Source organism: Enoplosus armatus, chromosome 11 (genome assembly GCF_043641665.1).
Source record: "Enoplosus armatus isolate fEnoArm2 chromosome 11, fEnoArm2.hap1, whole genome shotgun sequence".
In the NCBI taxonomy this organism is placed as follows: Eukaryota; Metazoa; Chordata; class Actinopteri; order Centrarchiformes; family Enoplosidae; genus Enoplosus; species Enoplosus armatus.
Genome location: NC_092190.1, coordinates 8,100,057 through 8,117,486, shown reverse-complemented (window position 1 = coordinate 8,117,486; position 17,430 = coordinate 8,100,057). Strand labels below are relative to the sequence as shown.

Here is a 17,430-nt window from a genome sequence, read left to right as displayed (position 1 = left end):
CACCGCTCTGCCCAGAGCATTTAATTGCGTGGCAGGATTCCTCCACTAAAGGCATCATCTGTCTGCCACAGATCACAACACATAAAATTGAGCGCATGTTGACAGATTGAATCTTTCAGGAAGAAGCGCTGTGCTCCAGTATGTGCAATCTAACAAGGCTCACTGTCTTACTCAGGGAGATGTGAAATTCCCTGTATTAGCCCTAATCAGCTGGGTTAACTGCTGGCATATTGACTGACTGCTGTACCATTGATCCAGGTGGGTGTTATGGAGTGTATCGCCATTGATTGCAGATAGACTGCAGTGCACTATATGGCTGGATTCATTTGGGTCCCTGACTGTGAGCCATGGCCAAAGAGGAGTGAGGCAGATTATAGAGGTCGGATATGCTAAAGGTGCATTGTGGAATATCCTGTGGCCCATGGTCATAGAGACGGCGTTGCGTCAAACCCCAGATTTTTTAGCTGCAGGAGACTGCCATATGCCCTGAAACGCATGCACAATGACACACACACACACACACACACACACAGGCTCTTACAATAGACCAGCATGTCAAGGGCATGCATATGCAATGTGTGAGACAGACTGCACCCAAATAGATGGGTGACTTTGTATATTGATAGATGTAACTAAATTGACAGGACAAAAAGGTCATGGAGAGGGAGCGTTAAACACCCAAAACATCTGCAGATTTCATTCAGAATAGCGAGACATGCGTTGGTAGTTATGTTGAACTTGCTGTGTGAGAAATTAAGGATTAAGGATTAATATTAATAAGTGATGGCTGTGAGCTGAACTCCCCGTGCTGTTATTTCACCATATCAGAAGATGACAAAATGTTCTCTCCCATTGCGATTTCTCTTGTGGATTCAACCTTTGACCCCAGTGTCCAGCCCATGTTTGTTTACCAAAATTGAGTTAAGGGTGTACACGGAGTGCAAGAGCATGTGTGTTTTGTGACTGAGAGAGAGAGAAAGAGAGACAGAGAGAGAGAGAGAGAGAGAGAGAGAGAGAGAACGGAAAGTATTGTGCAACAGCCAGTGACTCTGAGGTTGATAGTCTAAATAGTGAACACAAACAGAAAAAACTACAATCCAACATGGGTGAATTTTTGCTATTCTGTTGAATACTTATAAGGAGGCTGTTATTGTTTGAAGCCTCTCTAGAGCACACAAGCTTATCTTCAGATAGGAAGAAAAACTGCCATAAAACAACAAACAGACTTAAAGGAGGCAGAAATTTAACATGATGTAGCCGGACCAGCGGGTTGATCCAAGTTTTTTTTTTTCTAGTTATGACACCATCTCTAGAGTAGCACACTTAGTGCTTACTGGAAGTGACTCATTTAGCAGAGCTTGCCCCCAGACTCTGATTTAACGTTGCTCGACATGTTTCCATGGCTAGGATGGAAAGGTATGTCAATGGAAGGCCTGTCTATCTGTGGTGATGTTCCCCCTTTCAACCCAGTGTGTGTTTTACTTTGGCCAAATATGGTTGGTGAACAGGAGGAAGGAGAAAAGAAAGGAAGCCAAGAAAAGAGGATGGTGGAGCATTCAAAGTCAGCATTTTCTGAGTGTTTTGGACCCTTTTTGAGCTTGCTTTACAGGAAGAGTTTCCCTTTATAGAATCTTTGGGGAGCTGCATCTCTCTAGCCTCAGTGCAGATGGCTTCAGCAGACCTGCGTAAGGATGCTGCACAGATCACAGTGAACTTTGTTTCCAGTTGTACTGTAGGTCAACTGTTAGGGGAGGAAATTATGCAAACAACATGTGGAATCCATTTGGGGTGCCTGTGGCATTCCACAGGCTCTTTGGCTTTAACACAACCGAATGGAGGTTCTTGCTATGGACCGTAACTCCTCTCAATTAGCTGCTCCAACCAGGTATCAGCATGGCACAGCATCAGTTGAAAAAGAGAGGAAAAAGAATCGAAGTGAAGTCGTGATGAGTAATAGAGGTAAACACAGCTGCTGGCTTTTATTGAGTGGTGTTGGAGAGCTGGAATGGGTCAAACCAGGGGGAAAAAGCTTGTGATTGAAAATAACTGCGCACGCATTTAATGTAACAAGTGTCAGTGTGTTGGAATGTTTTGGTTGGTCCCTTATTGTCTGTTTCCATGTGCTGTGCGTTTGGGCTGGATTTGGCTGTGTCAGCACAAAGTGAGGTTAGATAGGGTAGATGCTTCGTGATGCTGCATCAAGAGGACTCTGCAAGACTATTAAACACTAAGTGAAATGCTCGTGTGTGTCTGCGTATATGCCTGCATGCTTCACTTTGTTTGTATCACATGAGAGAGCGAGTGAGGAAAAAAAGGGCACGGGTTGAAAAGTGAAAAAATAATAAGAGAGTGTGTTTAAGTGTTTGAGCAGATATTATTTCTGTGTGACTTGTTTACAGTAGATACTGTAGATGAGTCAGTGTGTCGGTGCCTCTGCATGCTTGCATTGTACAGTTATTGTAAAACATCTAGGTCGATCTATGAGAGTGCATGTGAGTGCACATGTGCATTCAGTCAGACAAGCGTATTGTGAGTGGTATGTACACAGTGCATATGTTGGGGGAAGGGGGATCGCTCACACACACATTCAGACATACATGTTGTAACACAAGCACACACTATCAGAGCCTCGGGGGATAAAAGGCAGTAGCCTACTCAAAGAACCCCCCCATTAGGGCAGGAATGTACTGTCATCCCTTGGGGAGGGGAGGAAATGAGAGTATGTGGGTGGTTTTTGGTGGTAGTGGGAAGGATGCAGGTTATTGTGAGGATGCTAATCTAATGCATCCCACCTCTCTGTTAGGGCAAGAGATGAGAGCAGGGCTTCACTCTGACCCACTGCTTCAGTATATAGAAATTCAGCTATAACCTTTGCATGAGAGGCGCAGTGATGTCATGATTCATTCGCTTATACATCCATAATGAATATATATAACAGACTGTCTACAATACTTTCTCCACTTTGTAGTGGTTTCCTTACACTGTAGCTATTCGTAAGGAAATATTCACAGGTTTTCCTGTCCTTTTATTTACTGTGAATATTGTACAGGACTGTGCCCACGATGCACCTCTGTCAGTTTGAGATGATTATTAAGTACTGCAGTTTGGTCACCTCAACCCAGGACCTGTGCACTGAGAGTAAATAAGAGACGAGAACAAGAGTCACTGAGTGCATTTTTTATTGATTCACTGGAGCTAACCTCTTTTTTCTCTATCTTCCTCTCTCTCAGGCACACATACAGTGCAGCCCTGCACTGTGTAAACCACCATAAACATGCAAAGAATATTGCAGTACCTTCAGTATCTTGAAAGGTTGTGCCGCTTGCTCCACACGTTTATCCTGGTTTGCTCGGCTCCACCTCCCCCCCTCCTTTGGTACAAGTGAGGTTTTTATGTCAGAGGCTATTTTAGATGCACAGCCACTGACCCTACTGCATTTACTGAGGGGGGTGTGTGTGTGTGTGTGTGTGTGTGTGTGTGTGAAGGGTGTTCCAGAGAGGTCACCCGATTATGTTGAAGCAAGAAGACCTCATAGTGTATTGGCTCTTTAGGAGCTGTTTTGTGGCATCTGTTTGTGGTTTGGCATCCTCACACAGAATATTTAACTTATTCTTTCTCATGATTACATCAAAATGATCTTCAATTGAACATAAATTGTCTCGAATGGTGTCACAAATTGCTTTGACTTCTAAGTCGAAGCTCACTTGAGTAATGCCACCTCACTTTAGCGCTGTCACGGTCACAGCTTGTTTAGCTGTTTCTCTGCTGCATTTGAGGCACATGATGCAAGAGGATGTCAGACTCTTCTGTTTACCTCTCTCTGGAGCACTGTGGAGGAGTGTGTGTGTGCGTATTTGTGCGTGTTTTTGGTGTGTGCGTGTAGGTGTGTGTGGGTGGCTGTTTGTGTTGAATGGGCATCTTTATTCTTCTTTCAGGAGCAGAGCTGCAATATTGAGAGACAGAGTTGTGTGTGTGTCTGTCTCTTAATCTAAGATAAAAATATGGTTCATCGTGGGTGCAGGCAGAGGTCACAAGGTTTGTGTGTGTGTGTGTGTGTGTGTGCGTGTGTGTGTGTGTATGTGGTAGCCAGATTGTAGAAGAGAGCTGGGGCTCAGGAAGTCAGCTTCATAAAAAGTGCATTTGACACACAGACGGAGACACAGACGAACCAGACAGCGACCGACTCTCCTTTTTCGCTTTGAGTGTTTCCTCTCAGAATAAGTAGCTTCTTCATTTCCCGCTGTTTCACAAGACCTTAGAAAGGACGGAGGTGGTATTGGCGGAGGTGGAGAGCTTTCACAAAGACAAAAAGTCACAAAAGAATTAGAAAATTCACAAAAGATTTCCCTTTAGTCCTATTAAAAACTGATATTTCAGACGGGCTGATAAAGAAATGCACGGTGTTGAGTTTTTTTATCCTAACATTCAACATTTTAAGAGACATGTCTGGTTAACGTATTATTACTGACACGACTTACATTTCATCATGTCAACATGTCATCTGCTTGGTTTAAATAGCTGTGTTTGGGCTGACAATGACAGTATGTGAGCTTTTTCTATTCAGCATGTTTAGCTGTGTTTCCGCCTGCTGTTTGAGCACCTTTTATTAAAAACATGTACATTTATTGTCTTGTGTAAACACACTGACACAGTTGTAGTGCTGTATGTAGTGTCCATTCAGCAAAGTGTTCCTACAAATTACGTGTACGCGTGTGTGTGTGTGTGTGTGTATGTGTGTGTGCTAGTGAAGGCAGTGGACTTGAGCTGCATCCGGCAACCTCATCCCCCTCATCCCGACAGGATTACTGACACAGGATCCCCCCTGCCCCTGGCAGAAATAGCAAGGACCCAAGGGCAATCCACCAGAATATGGGAACTTCCGTGGGCCGTGCTAGTGTGCGAATGTGTATTATTTTGTGTGTGTGTGTGTGTGTGTGTGTGTGTGTGTGTGTGTGTGTGTGTTGTCCGTGTATTTACATGGGTATCAACTCTATAAATGGAGCTGGTTTCCTCCCAGGTGCTGTGCTCTCTAGCTCAGGCGAGAACATGATTTCATTGCTCTTTCTCACACACACACACACACACTCACTCACACACCCCTGTTTTACCCATCTGACTCGTCAGTCATTGCTCGTGCAGCATAGAGAATTTGCTGTCTATTAGACAATATGCTGTATATGAAGGATAACATTTTTGTATGAGACGTGTACGGGAACTTACATAATGAGGTCATTGTGCTGCAGTAAAAAAAATTTGGCATTGTTGCTGAGCCCATTTCCACGTACAGATACTGTATCACACCCACTGAATCCAGGCACATTACATGGAACCCATTCTGCATTGCTGTCCACTATAAAATAGGCCATTTAAATCTTTAAATGGAAAGGTCTGTGGTCTATGAAGAGTCCCACAATGTGTTTGTTTCTGTTTCTGAACTGGGTCACAAATGTGCGTTTTTTTGAGGTTTTCCACAATGGAGATTGATTTGTATTCTGATGTACGGATCAATCAAATCAATACTCACCCATTGCCATCTCCATTCAGCCTGTGCACATGGTCAGTCTTGTCTCAGTCTAAAAATGCTTATTTTTTTCCTGTACATGGCATTTTTTGACAAGCATTTTGTCGATAACATCCTCCCTCACAACCAGCTTTAAGAGTGGTCATGCAGTCTTTAGAGTATTTTGTTGCTCGTGACAGGTGAGTGTTTTGTGATTTCAAGAAACAGTGGTGGATGTTTTTTGAATTGCAGGCTACATGTGAGAGTGCAGTAGGGAGCCCAGTCATTCATGTACGCCACATCAAATTCAACAACAAGTGAAGCCTGGATAGTATCAGACAGATAGAGGATGACATTCCCTTTAAATTGATGGGACCTGATAAGCCCCCCAAGATTGGCTGTATGTCCCAGAGATGAAAGCATCATGAGAAGTGTATTCTGTCTAATAATAGCTCAATAGCTGTGTTCATGAAGAAAGCTGTGTTTTCCCTCTGTGGAACTGATTTATTCCCAGAGGAAAAGGGCAGGGTGTTGTGAGGTAAAGTGCATCAGTTGAGTGCATCTCTAAGGGGGTTTTAACCCTAAAGGGAACTTCTTTTCAAAGGGTAGTGCTTATAAACTGTGGTTTAATGCCATTGTGCTTGTCTGGGGTTAGAGATGTCCACGCCTCTATGAGCAGCGAGGTAGCAGCACTCTGCTCTCTTGAGTCCCGTTCAAAAATGTCCCAGAAGCATCCAAAAGACTTCGCCTGCTGCTCCTGCCAAGGAAAATACGGCTTATGAAATGGAAATTCTGAGACCATTCACAGAGTGCCAGGAATGATTAGAAAAAAAAGAGACTATGTCCATCTCAGTACATCGAGGAGTGAAGTCTGAGGGAAAACACACATCCCCACCTTGCTCACACACACACAAAACAAACAGCATCAACACTGTTCACCTGGTATGTGCTGTTTAGGGTTAGACTTAAATTAAAGGGGAATTCCACCGATTTTACACATAAAGGTCACTGAACTCGTCATGGGGAATGATATGTTATGTGTCTTCTGTGGCTCTGGAGGGAGTTTTGTCAAGTAAGCAAAATAAGCCCTGATGATGTCGTCAGAGGTTGGAGACAAATTGAAATAGTAAATAAATGGTTGCATTTATGTAGCGCTTTCATCCAAAGCTTTTTACAATTTGCCTCTCATTCACCCATTTACACACACTGGCACACCGATTTTAGCCAGAAGGTGCTGGTCTGACCATCAGGAGCAATTTGGGGTTCACTGTCCCTTGACCCCCCCTTGAAAGTTGCCTAAGGACACTTGGACATGTGGACAGGAGGAGCTGGGGCTCAAACCGCCAACCCTGTGATCAGTCGACCCGCTCCACCATTTATAATATAATGTATGTGTTAAACATTTGGGACATCAATTTGAAATATGTGGACATTTACCAGATGAAAAACTATTGTATTGGTTGCTTTACGGGAAATGTAGGATCCAATGTGTTTGGAGTTTGACCCATACTACTAAGACTAAAAGTCAGGATATCTCATATTTGATTTTGAGAGACTTTGGTCTGTCTCTTGTGAGAGCACAACTCTACATTCCACTTCCTCCTCTTAAAGACTAACTCCTTATTAGATCTTATGTGGAGGAAAAGCATTGCAGTACTCTGTAAACTCTGTCAAGTTTGAAGGCTGCTTAGACAAAATGTGTGAGAAGTATATAAGTTGTGAAGCCTTAACCTTATGCCTTTTGAAGATGATTATCACCCCTTATGTTTGGACAACCTATATTTCGGCAATCCAAAAGGCGTCTAAGCTAGGTACCTTTCAGCAGCACTTCTCTATATGATTACATTTAGTTACTGACATTAATGTGGTACAACAAACTCAACTAAGATGTTGGGGCATCAAAATAGATTAAAAATAATTACAGGAAACAGGTCAGAACAGAACAGGTCAGTTGGTGAATTAGTTTTTGCCAAGGCTAGCTGGGACTGCACTCCAACTAGTTAAGGCTGGTTTGGTTTTTAATCTCCATTTTACTGTTGCTACAGATATTACATGCTGTTTTTGTTTTTAGTCAAAAATTACACATTTCTATGGCATAATATATTTATTATATTTTATAAAGAGTAAACAAACGTCAAAAAGTCAGATTCTGGTTTTGACTAAATATGTTTTTTATTCCTTTTGGCTTTGTAGGGCAGCACTGACCTGTGCATTGACGGTTCAAATCTGTCGAACCTTTGACCACACCAAGCGCCGTTATTTGCCGGGTTGCAGTTACTCTTTATGAAGTAACTCTGTAACCATTTGAATGGGCTCTCAAGACCAGAACGAGGCCAACAAGATGAAGTCATAAACAGACACAGCTTAACATGAAGCAGACTGAGGTTGAGGTTGAGATTGAAAATCAGCTTTGGTTCAGCTGTGGCTCTATTGTGTCTACACTACTAGCAAACAAGATACATGATTTTATTAAACATATTAGACCTACTTTACATGGTCTCTTGTAGGGCGTTTATAACCTGGCAACTAATGAGCATGTTGTGAACGTAGTCAGCTTTCACTGCTTTTCTAAAAAGTTGCTGCACTGAGTGACTCAAAAGAGAGGAAGCAGAGGAGTGTGCTGGTGAGCTAGTAGTTGTAGGCTGGTTATCAGGCCAATGTGTCACATCAGGGTGTCCAGGGGCACAGAAAGGGGAAGTGAGTTGCGGCAAAGAGGCCAGCAGCACTCAATACAGGCAAAACACGGGAAATGCTCATCGCACATCACCTACAGCTGTCCTTTTTATGCATTTGGACATATAGTACTGGTTAATCATTTGTTTCTGATTTGCAACATTTGGAATGTTTTTCCTCGCTGTTTCCCTCTATTGCTTTCCCTTCTTCTTTCTCTCCTCTCTTTGGTAGAGGACCTGGTGGGAGGGGGTCTGTTGGCATTCTTGCACCGTGTGCTTTGCGCTCGACCGGGCCTTGGCTCGGGTCCATATCCCCTCTCTACCCTCTCTCGCTTCTCTGACTCCCGTCCCTCCTCCTTCCCACTAAACACCCCCCCCCCAACCTCCTCAACTCCCCTTGGTTGCTTCCCTGACCACTGCTCCTGACAGCAACTCTGTGCTCTTCAACAAATCTCCACCTTCACTTCTCTTGCTATCACCTTCCTTAGCACTTATTTATGTATCTCCCATAATTAATTGCCCCCTCCCCTTCCCTTCTCTTCCCCTCACCCTCTTCCATCTCTCTTCCATCCCAGCCCGTGGCAGCAGGTCCAGCCTCTGTGACACAGATGCACCCAGTTGCTCTGGGCGCTCGACATGGGAACGAAGCATTGGCGGGCCCGTCTGTTACAGTGTGTTTCAGGGTGTGTGATGTTTGTGTGTATGTGTGCATGAGAGAGGGAGAGGGAGAGAGAGAGAGAGAGATGATACACACAGCCAGATACTAAATCTGGTTTCATGAGTTTGTTTAAGCTTAACTTTCACTTAAACAAAAAATGTGTTTTACTGCTGTGTGAGTGAACTCCCAGAGACAGCATTAAGTAGGATCTGTCTTCACACTCACATGTGCTGAGAGAACATGAACTCACAGCACAGGTTAGATCAAGTCATGAGTGAGTCACTGAACACTTGCTGATTGGTTTTGTAGGCTAGTTAGACTTTTTACATGTTTTACTTTTGACCCTTTTTGGGTTTAGGTGTGTGTGGACATCTGCACGTGTGTGTATAGGCGTGGATGATGTCACCAGTGTATGAGGCCAACATTTGGTCTCAGAGGCTTTCTAGAGAGCTTTGGCACCTCTAATTGATCCAGTTAGTCTGTTCAGGGTTGTTTTGCCTTGGTTTTATCCCTCCACTTCAGGTAGTTGCTATCGCCTCCGTCAGCACAGAGCTGATTGCCGTCAGTGAACTTGGAGACAGTGGACCTGAAGTCATAGATGCAGCAATGTGGTGGGAGTTTCAATTCATACTTTGAAATGCATTAACAGACACACAAATAAGCACAAACAGAAAAGCTAAGAGAGCAGCAGACACTGGAATATGTATATTTCAAGCTTTTTTTTCTTTGGTGCTAGGACTGGCCTCAATCTTCACCTGCTGCCTTTACTTGTTTTTTTATTCGAGGGATTTAGGTGGGGACGGGAGGGCGGGTAGGAGAGAGAAATTAGATGCCTCAACACTCCACTGCCCTCCACTCTCCATCCGCAACACCCCCACACACCTGGGATGGCCATTTCATTTCAGAGTGCAGCAAATGGAAAGGTGATCTTAATCTACCCTGTTTCCCTCTAACCCCCCTCCCTCTCTCCATCTCCCACACACAGAGCCTCATACCGCTGATGGACAGCACACTGCTGGTTGCCTAAGCCTGTCGCCAGCAGACCAAATTTAGTGATGGAGAATACTGGATACACATTGGTTTATTACCCTGAACAAATTCTCCTCATTTCAAACTCAATCTTTGTTCATAGTGTTTATCTCTTTGGTTTGTGATCCTGAAGTACTAACTGGCAGATGATCCTTTCCAGGGGGCAAAAGCATTTGACAGTTGACTCTGGTCAAAGTATTTCGACGTGACCTCCTCAATACACAGTGCCCCTCTGTTAGCTCATTACTCAGTGTTAGGTCTCTTTCACTGCTGTTAGCTCTTTGGACATTACAGTCACAAGCAGAGGTATGCAATGGCCATTGATTTCCTATGAAAAACCTGCTGCAGGCCAGTTCATTAGGAAGGTGATCACAAACCACTGGATTAACTGGACTGTAGGCTCACTGGGAAAGGTTGTTGTCTTCAAGAAATGTATTTTGAAGACATGCGCATATCTGACTGTGCCATGCTGTGCGAAATCAAAAGGTGTTGTTTTATTGTGAGTGTGCACATTTAGCATAGAGAACAAATAAGTTTGGATGTAGTCAACTTTTGTGAGGCTCAAAAAAGAGCCTTTTGGAAAAAATGAAAATCAAGATTTTATCTGTGTCTCCTTTGGAAAAAAATATTTTTTCTCTGGGAAGGAGGAATTTGTCTCTGCCAGAATGATGGTCATCTTGAGGAAAACAAACCTCACTTTCTGCCTCTCTTAGTGCACTCGTCTCTCTTCTTCTCCTCCTCAACACATGGCTTGAGGCTGGACTGAGGCTGCAGCTCCACCCGCCCAGCCGTTACTATGGCAACGCTATCTGGGCCTACCAAGACCTGAAGCCGAAGGACATCCTGGACAACAATACAATAGCAGCACAGCCAGGGTACCTGAGGGACTTAGACCTGAGAGGCGAGATCTGGGGGGTTGCAGATTGAGAGACTAAATCCTCCCTCTTTCTCTACCTCCCTCGCACACAAACACAGTCAGGATTAGCCTTTTGCTTGAGAATCTAAGAGGTGGTGGAACAATACATGGCATTCAATTATTTTTCTGTTGCAATTTTTTCTGTAAAACGAAATGTTTTTGATAACTATCTTGAGTGGATTTTCTGGTGAGTAAAAAAAAAATCTTGATTAGTGGACATGCTTCATGGATGTAGTGTGTTATCTGAGATGGTTTAGTATAGTTAGATGATCAGGCAACTGGCTGCAGAGAAAGAGTACATTCATGATTGGCTGAGCTTTTCTTCTCCGTACGAGAGTGGTCATGATGGCCGCTGCTGACTGCAAGGATTGGGCCACACGTCCTGCTGCTGGTGCCAGCAGTGAAGAGTAATAGAGATGTTTAGAGTCTATTTGCCTTGCTTGCATTCCTCCATGTACTGCTGCTAAAATAATAAGAGGGAGGGTTACCTCAGGTCGGCCCCAGCTGAGGGATACGGAACATGCATTGTTGTCATTGGCTCCATCTGAGTATCCCTCTTAAAGCCACAGCACGGAGCTGAGGAGCCGGGCATTGCTGCCCACTTTGCAGAGGCACTGTGCTCAGAGGCAGCAGAGGGGAGGATGAATGTATACATGTACTAAGAAGTGTGTTTATGGGTGTGTGTTTGCATGGGCGTAAGTGTTCTGTCATGGTATTAGTATTGCAGATATTAAGTATATATATGAGTATAAAATATTATCTTTAGAAGTGTCAAAGTTTCACTTTTCCATAACCAATTATTCTTTTATTATATCACATGGTGAGAGAGGAAGCTACGTCTGGCTGTGCTGCTGCCATTGCAGTTTAGTAACTGTATATCAAAGCAAGTATTTGTATTTCATTGAAGTCTTAAGAGGATTTTATTCAGCGTTATGAAGTGTTATTAGCCCCGCAGCAGCCCACCAGGCAATTGAAAATCTTTATTATGGAGAAGAGGGAGTCATGCTGTGCACTGACTGAGTTTACACAGTTTGCGCACATCTTTTGTCTGCCAGCTTCTGATGGTTTTGAAACATGAATTTGTGTCTATTTAAAATGTGTTTATTTCTCAGTGGGTGCAAGCACAACATTGTAGATGTCCATGCGTGAATAACTGAGTGTGGGACCTGCTTAGTCATGCTAAAACACCCGTCTTACACCTCCTCTGTATCCCTTCACAGGCAGCCTAAGAAACAGGATGTTAATGCTTGACGGAATGCCTGCAGTCCGAGTCAAAGCTGAGCCCCTGGAATCGGAACAAGGGGTAAGAGAGCAGTTGTTTTCCAGACAATTCCCTTTTTCTTTTTTTCTTCTCCCTGCTTTCCTTTTTCCGTCTTTCCTCCTCCCGGGCAATGGGCCGATAATCACTCCCAGGCCCGAGCAAGTGAGTGAGAGAGTGAGTGCGTGAGCGTGGGGGCTAAGAGGAGTGGTCGGAGAGCATGGTAGTAAGCAGGAAGAGGAGAAGAACCAAGGAGAGGAGGAGAGCCACAGCTGGAGCAGGAATGCATTGGGGGGTGTTTCTGGGAGGTGACTGGAGCCAGCAGAGAGTCCGGGCTGGCTGAGGGTGATTGCGCAGATGTAGTCACTGCTCTGGGGAGGAGGGTCACATGGGAAACTTAAATCTTATCTATCTCTGCCTGTTCCTGCCCCTCTACGTCTCTCAATTTCCCTTCATCCTCCCATACCCTTCTTTCTCACACATGAATAATCTCTCTCTCTTGCACACAAACGCAAATACACACAGACAAATAGACCACACTATGCTGTTCCTCTGCAAACACTATCACAGCTCCATCTCTTCCTTTATTGTATCTCATGCATGCCTCTACTCCCTCACAGTGCTCACCTCTGTTGTTTTTATCACTCAATAGGAATTCATCAGGGATAAGAAGTTAATTGTCACTACAAGAATTGTTAAATTTGCACCAGCAATGTTTTGTGAGTTTGTTTTACTCAAAATCCTACATTGCACAATTCAATCTCATTTTCAAATATTGTGTTCAATTAGACTGTGTGTATTGACCATGTTAGGGATAATGGACTTACCTCATGCAGGGATTTCGTGGCCCACATACAGTATCAGTGCTCTCTGGTCCAACATACCTAGAAATAAAGTGGTCTTGTTATGGAGAAGCTGTTGCTAGGTTACAAGGGCTTTTGTGTGGCTGCCACAGCTGTGTGTGCAGCGGGTGCAGGCCACTTAATATTTGTAATCATGATGAATCAGTGTTCAGGTATTATTTATTTCCATTCATAACATATCAATAATATCTTGGCCCCTAATATATCACCAAGAGCACTTTGAGGGAGAAGAGCAAAATAGTTTCTGTTGAGACGAATAGGAGAGCATTAGCCCATGATGGATGAGAAAAATACCGGCTGCTGATAACCCGTCAGGTTACGTCAAGTCTTGTAGAGAATTGCCTGGCTATGTAGGTGCTTTGTATTGATATGACATCTAAAGACTTGACAGAGAGGCAGCAGGTGGTTTTCTGGGTGTCCTGCTCTCAGCTGTGGCTCAAGGGTTTGAGAGCCGTGCTCCTGCGCTGCTACCTAATACCTGCTGTTTGAAGTCATTCACCATACTTGCAGTGATGTCAGTCACAGACAGGATGTGAGCACTGCAGCCCACACGGCTTTGAAGTGCACCAAGATTCAATCTTGCCCTAACAGACTGTGCTTCCCTTCAGACGGCAGACGCAGACAGACAGTTTAGGCTGCTGCAGAAATGTGGTCTTCATTTGGGTGGCGGGGGGCCAAGGGCTTGCTGGAAATGGTCTGCCTCGTTAGGCAATTCGCCCGCAAGGGGCTGGAAAATCTGCCCTGCTAACCAGTATCCCCTAATAAAGACAATGGCATGAGGACAGAGGCAGGCAGGCGGGTCGAGCATATCTTTATACGTGTGTCAGCGTGTGTGAGTATGTGTAGGTTGGAGCGCGTACATGTGTTTGTCAGAATGAGAGTGGGGGTGGCTTAAGTTTTCCATTTGTGCTGGTTGAGATGTGTCTGAGCAGCTAACCCCAAAATGCAACTAACCTTCTGTTTTCACTTTTGTGTAACACTATACACTCTGTTGTTTTGAACTTTCCACACAAGTGTTCCCCTTTCTTACACAGGAGCCACACAGGATTGGCCAATTTTAACAGGTCGTCAGTAACTGACTATGTTGCTGACTGTCATGATCAGGATCACTGAACAAACAGAAAAGCTACAATGAAAGTGAGCCTAACACTTCAGACAGCACATTCATTCTTTTTTTTATTCAAATGAAAAGTGGAAGTCGTCACCCATCTTCAGTTCAGTTCACTCAGCCGCGACGTTCTCGGTCGGGTATCAGGGCTGACACTTAATACACAAAATACAAGATTGAACAAATTCAAACTAACATGTAATTCGTTCTCATTCATTTGAAACAACACATGTTGCTTAAATAAATTGACGATGATTTGCAGTGCCTCCACTTCTTCACTTGAATGACAAGCTAATGTTAAAGTCAGTTGCATTACAACTTTAGCTTTACACCCTGTTCTTTGAATTTTTCTTCCCGTCTATGGTATCGAATCCAAAGTGCTTCCTCTCGTTACTTCTCGATGGTTTGGTGTCACTATTAACCGTTCAGAACAGCTTGCTTATGTTTTCCATTTTGTGTTAGCGAAAAGAACAAGAGAGACCTGGAGTCCAGTAAGATGAATTTGAGCCGATCATTACAGATCAAATATTTGCAAATATTAAATTTTTTATATTATATATATATTTGAATGGTAGCTAAAATTTTGAATAAAACGTGACAGCTCTATTGGGTGTGACCAGTGGATAAAGTTAGCTAATGTTAGCTGGCTCGACATTACTGTTAAACTGATGTTATTGGGTCAGTTTGCTATTTTAGGAGTCCACTAGTGCTGGAATGTGTGATCAAATCACTGATAAACATTTTAGTGATTTTATCACAAAGGTAACAGCATTACTTGAGCATTGCTCGACTAACTCTCAGCCAGGTTTTCTAATGGTAACATCTGTAAGACAAACTGTAAGTCCGTCAAAGTAGCTGCTGTTCAGCAAAAGTTACTTAGACTCACTTTAAGCAATGAGGCACATGATTTGTTGAATGTTGGTCTCTCTTTTTGCTATCACCTGCTTTCATAAGCAGTAAGCCATTTGAAGAAATGTTGTGTGTTTTGTCACACTGATTATACCACAGTTAAAGGGGTCAGGTGCAAGCACAAAAGCTAATGTCTCTCCTATATAGTCGTTAACCTCCGTATAATCACATGCCTTTCCATGTGGCTTATTGCTTTAATGAAAGCAGATACGAGCAACAAAAGACACCAACATTTAATAAATCCTAAATATTGATAATAATCATTGAAACTGTACCAATTAATACGTTGGTATTTGACTGCTAACCAAATGCAGACAATAACTGATACTCAAATAGAAATTTGAGAGTTAAAAAGATCAGATAGCTCTGTAATAATAATAGATATTCAACAACAATAAAAAATGTGGGACCCTTTAAATTGTTTTTTTTTAAAGAAAATTAAGGCAGTGCTCTCTGGTGGACAAACTATATAATAGTGACACTTATAAACTATAATAAACTCACACATATCTTTAGCATTTCTGTTTCTTGTTACTCATTATTCGACATATACGCGTATACTGATATATCTGAAAGAATTCAGAATTTAATTGCTGGAACACGTGTTTGTATATTTGTCACAACAGGTTCAAACGTGGCTCAGCCAATCAGAGTTTAGGGCTGGAATAGCATATCTGTATGTTAATCATGAAATATCACTGAACAGCATTCAGATTATACTTGTGGTTTACACATATATTTTCCTCAGCTTCCTCTTTTAATTCTGTCTTCTTTTAGCAGAAGAACTGGCAATACTGCAGAACTTTAGTAGCCAACCAGACACACTCTTAAGAGCACTTACAGAGAAAGACAAGATTTCCAAAACACTGAGATCGGCTTCAACAGATCTACTGACTTCAAAGCCTTCAGGCAGTATAGCTCCAGGCGGTCTGTGACACTCATATCCTATACAGAACATGCAACACAGGGAGACCACGTGCAAAAGCAGCTGGATAATAGCCTGAGGGTCTGTCAAGAAAGGCTACATGGAGTTAATGCATGAGTTGATGCGAGAGACACACACAGGACATTTGACATCACAAACATACATATTATCAGTTAAGTGATATTTCTTTTGAAATGTTTCTCAAGGTAAAGCTGTTGAGCACTTAGAGAACTTAAATAGCCCAAGGGAGGGATCTTTTGGTTAGGAGAGACTAGACTAGACTCTGCAGCAACACTTTATTTTAAGTCCCCCTATTTAGCAATTGAGCACTTTAATATTTCGTAAAATATTTATAACACACTGTAGAGCATTGGTAAACGGATATAAGTGTTTATTAATGTATTTGTTAACAACTATAACTCCTCCTGTAGGCACCCATAAGTGGAGTGAATAACAATATAGTAAAATTGATGTAATTATATGAAATATGTCTTCATAGGAGAAGTTAGAATTGTTGACTACTGTACATTAATAAGCACTTAAAATGTCCTTATAGCTGCATACAACTACGTTATACATTTATGAAATGTTTGTGTACTTCTTATAAATGCTAAATAGGGGATCTTAAAGTAAAGTGTTACTGATCTGTTGCTATGCATGATTGTGTTTATATGAGTCTCCACCCATCAGAGTCATAACTTCACAAATACCCAAGAGACATATTAGCTTTACGAGTGGACAAAATAACTCAACAGCCAACAATCGAAACTCATAGGTGGAGCCTTGCGTTAATTCAGGCAATGAAGTAAAGCTTCACGTCAGCTGCTTCATTCATGCTTTACCATCAGTGGCTCATTCATTAGCTGCGTGGCTACCAGCTGACAATTGAAATCCAATCATATTCTTACTGGATAGCCATTACAGCCTGACACCTCTCACTACTAATACCCTCATGCCAATACCATATGCGTCTGCAGCTTCCTCGTCCACCACAGCTTCCCCTGCCGTTTTGAAGCTTTTGGTATTGCTCACTTTGCTATCTAATAATGTATGTGTGTCTTTATTAAGAAGGGTTAGTTCTCCCAGCAGAAACCTCATTGCCTCTTGGATTTTTTGAGAGCTCCCTCAAAGAGCAAAGCCTTTTCTGCCAAATATAACTGTATAACGATTGGCTATAAATGGTCAATTCCTTGAGGGAAGTTCCTCTGACTGAGCCGTAGTCATTACTACAAAGAAACTAAGGAGTTTCCATGAAGGAGGCATGACGATTTCATCACCACAGCAAAACAAAAATAACCTCATCCAATTTCTCACAAAAACTGGGGTGAAGGTTTTTTCAGTTGTGATATGTAAGGTTGTTTATGTGATGTAAAAAAGCATTAAATCCAAAGCTTGATATATACATAAAGTTGTGTAAAAACCCACTAAGAATTCTCAGTGGGTGGCATTATGAAGCAGACCACAATGTGTTGTGAACCTTGACCTGACACCACTGACCCTGAGCTGAACCCCACCAGGGTCCAGAGGTCATCAGAGGGCATATTTCATGAGCAGTGTTTGTTTTCCAACTGAGGAGGAGTTACACAGGGAGA

The 17,430-nt window shown here is 42.8% G+C and overlaps 1 protein-coding gene across 2 annotated transcripts in view; it reads left to right on the top strand.

Moving 5' to 3' along the window:
• Positions 1 to 17,430, top strand: part of klf12b (Kruppel like factor 12b) — a 34,858-nt gene that overhangs the window by 2,755 nt on the left and 14,673 nt on the right. For both annotated transcript variants that reach the window (XM_070914896.1, XM_070914897.1), the window contains exon 2: positions 11,996 to 12,078. In XM_070914896.1, coding sequence (XP_070770997.1) covers positions 12,013 to 12,078 — 66 coding nt within the window. In that variant the 5' untranslated portion in view covers positions 11,996 to 12,012. The remainder of the gene's footprint in view (positions 1 to 11,995; positions 12,079 to 17,430) is intronic.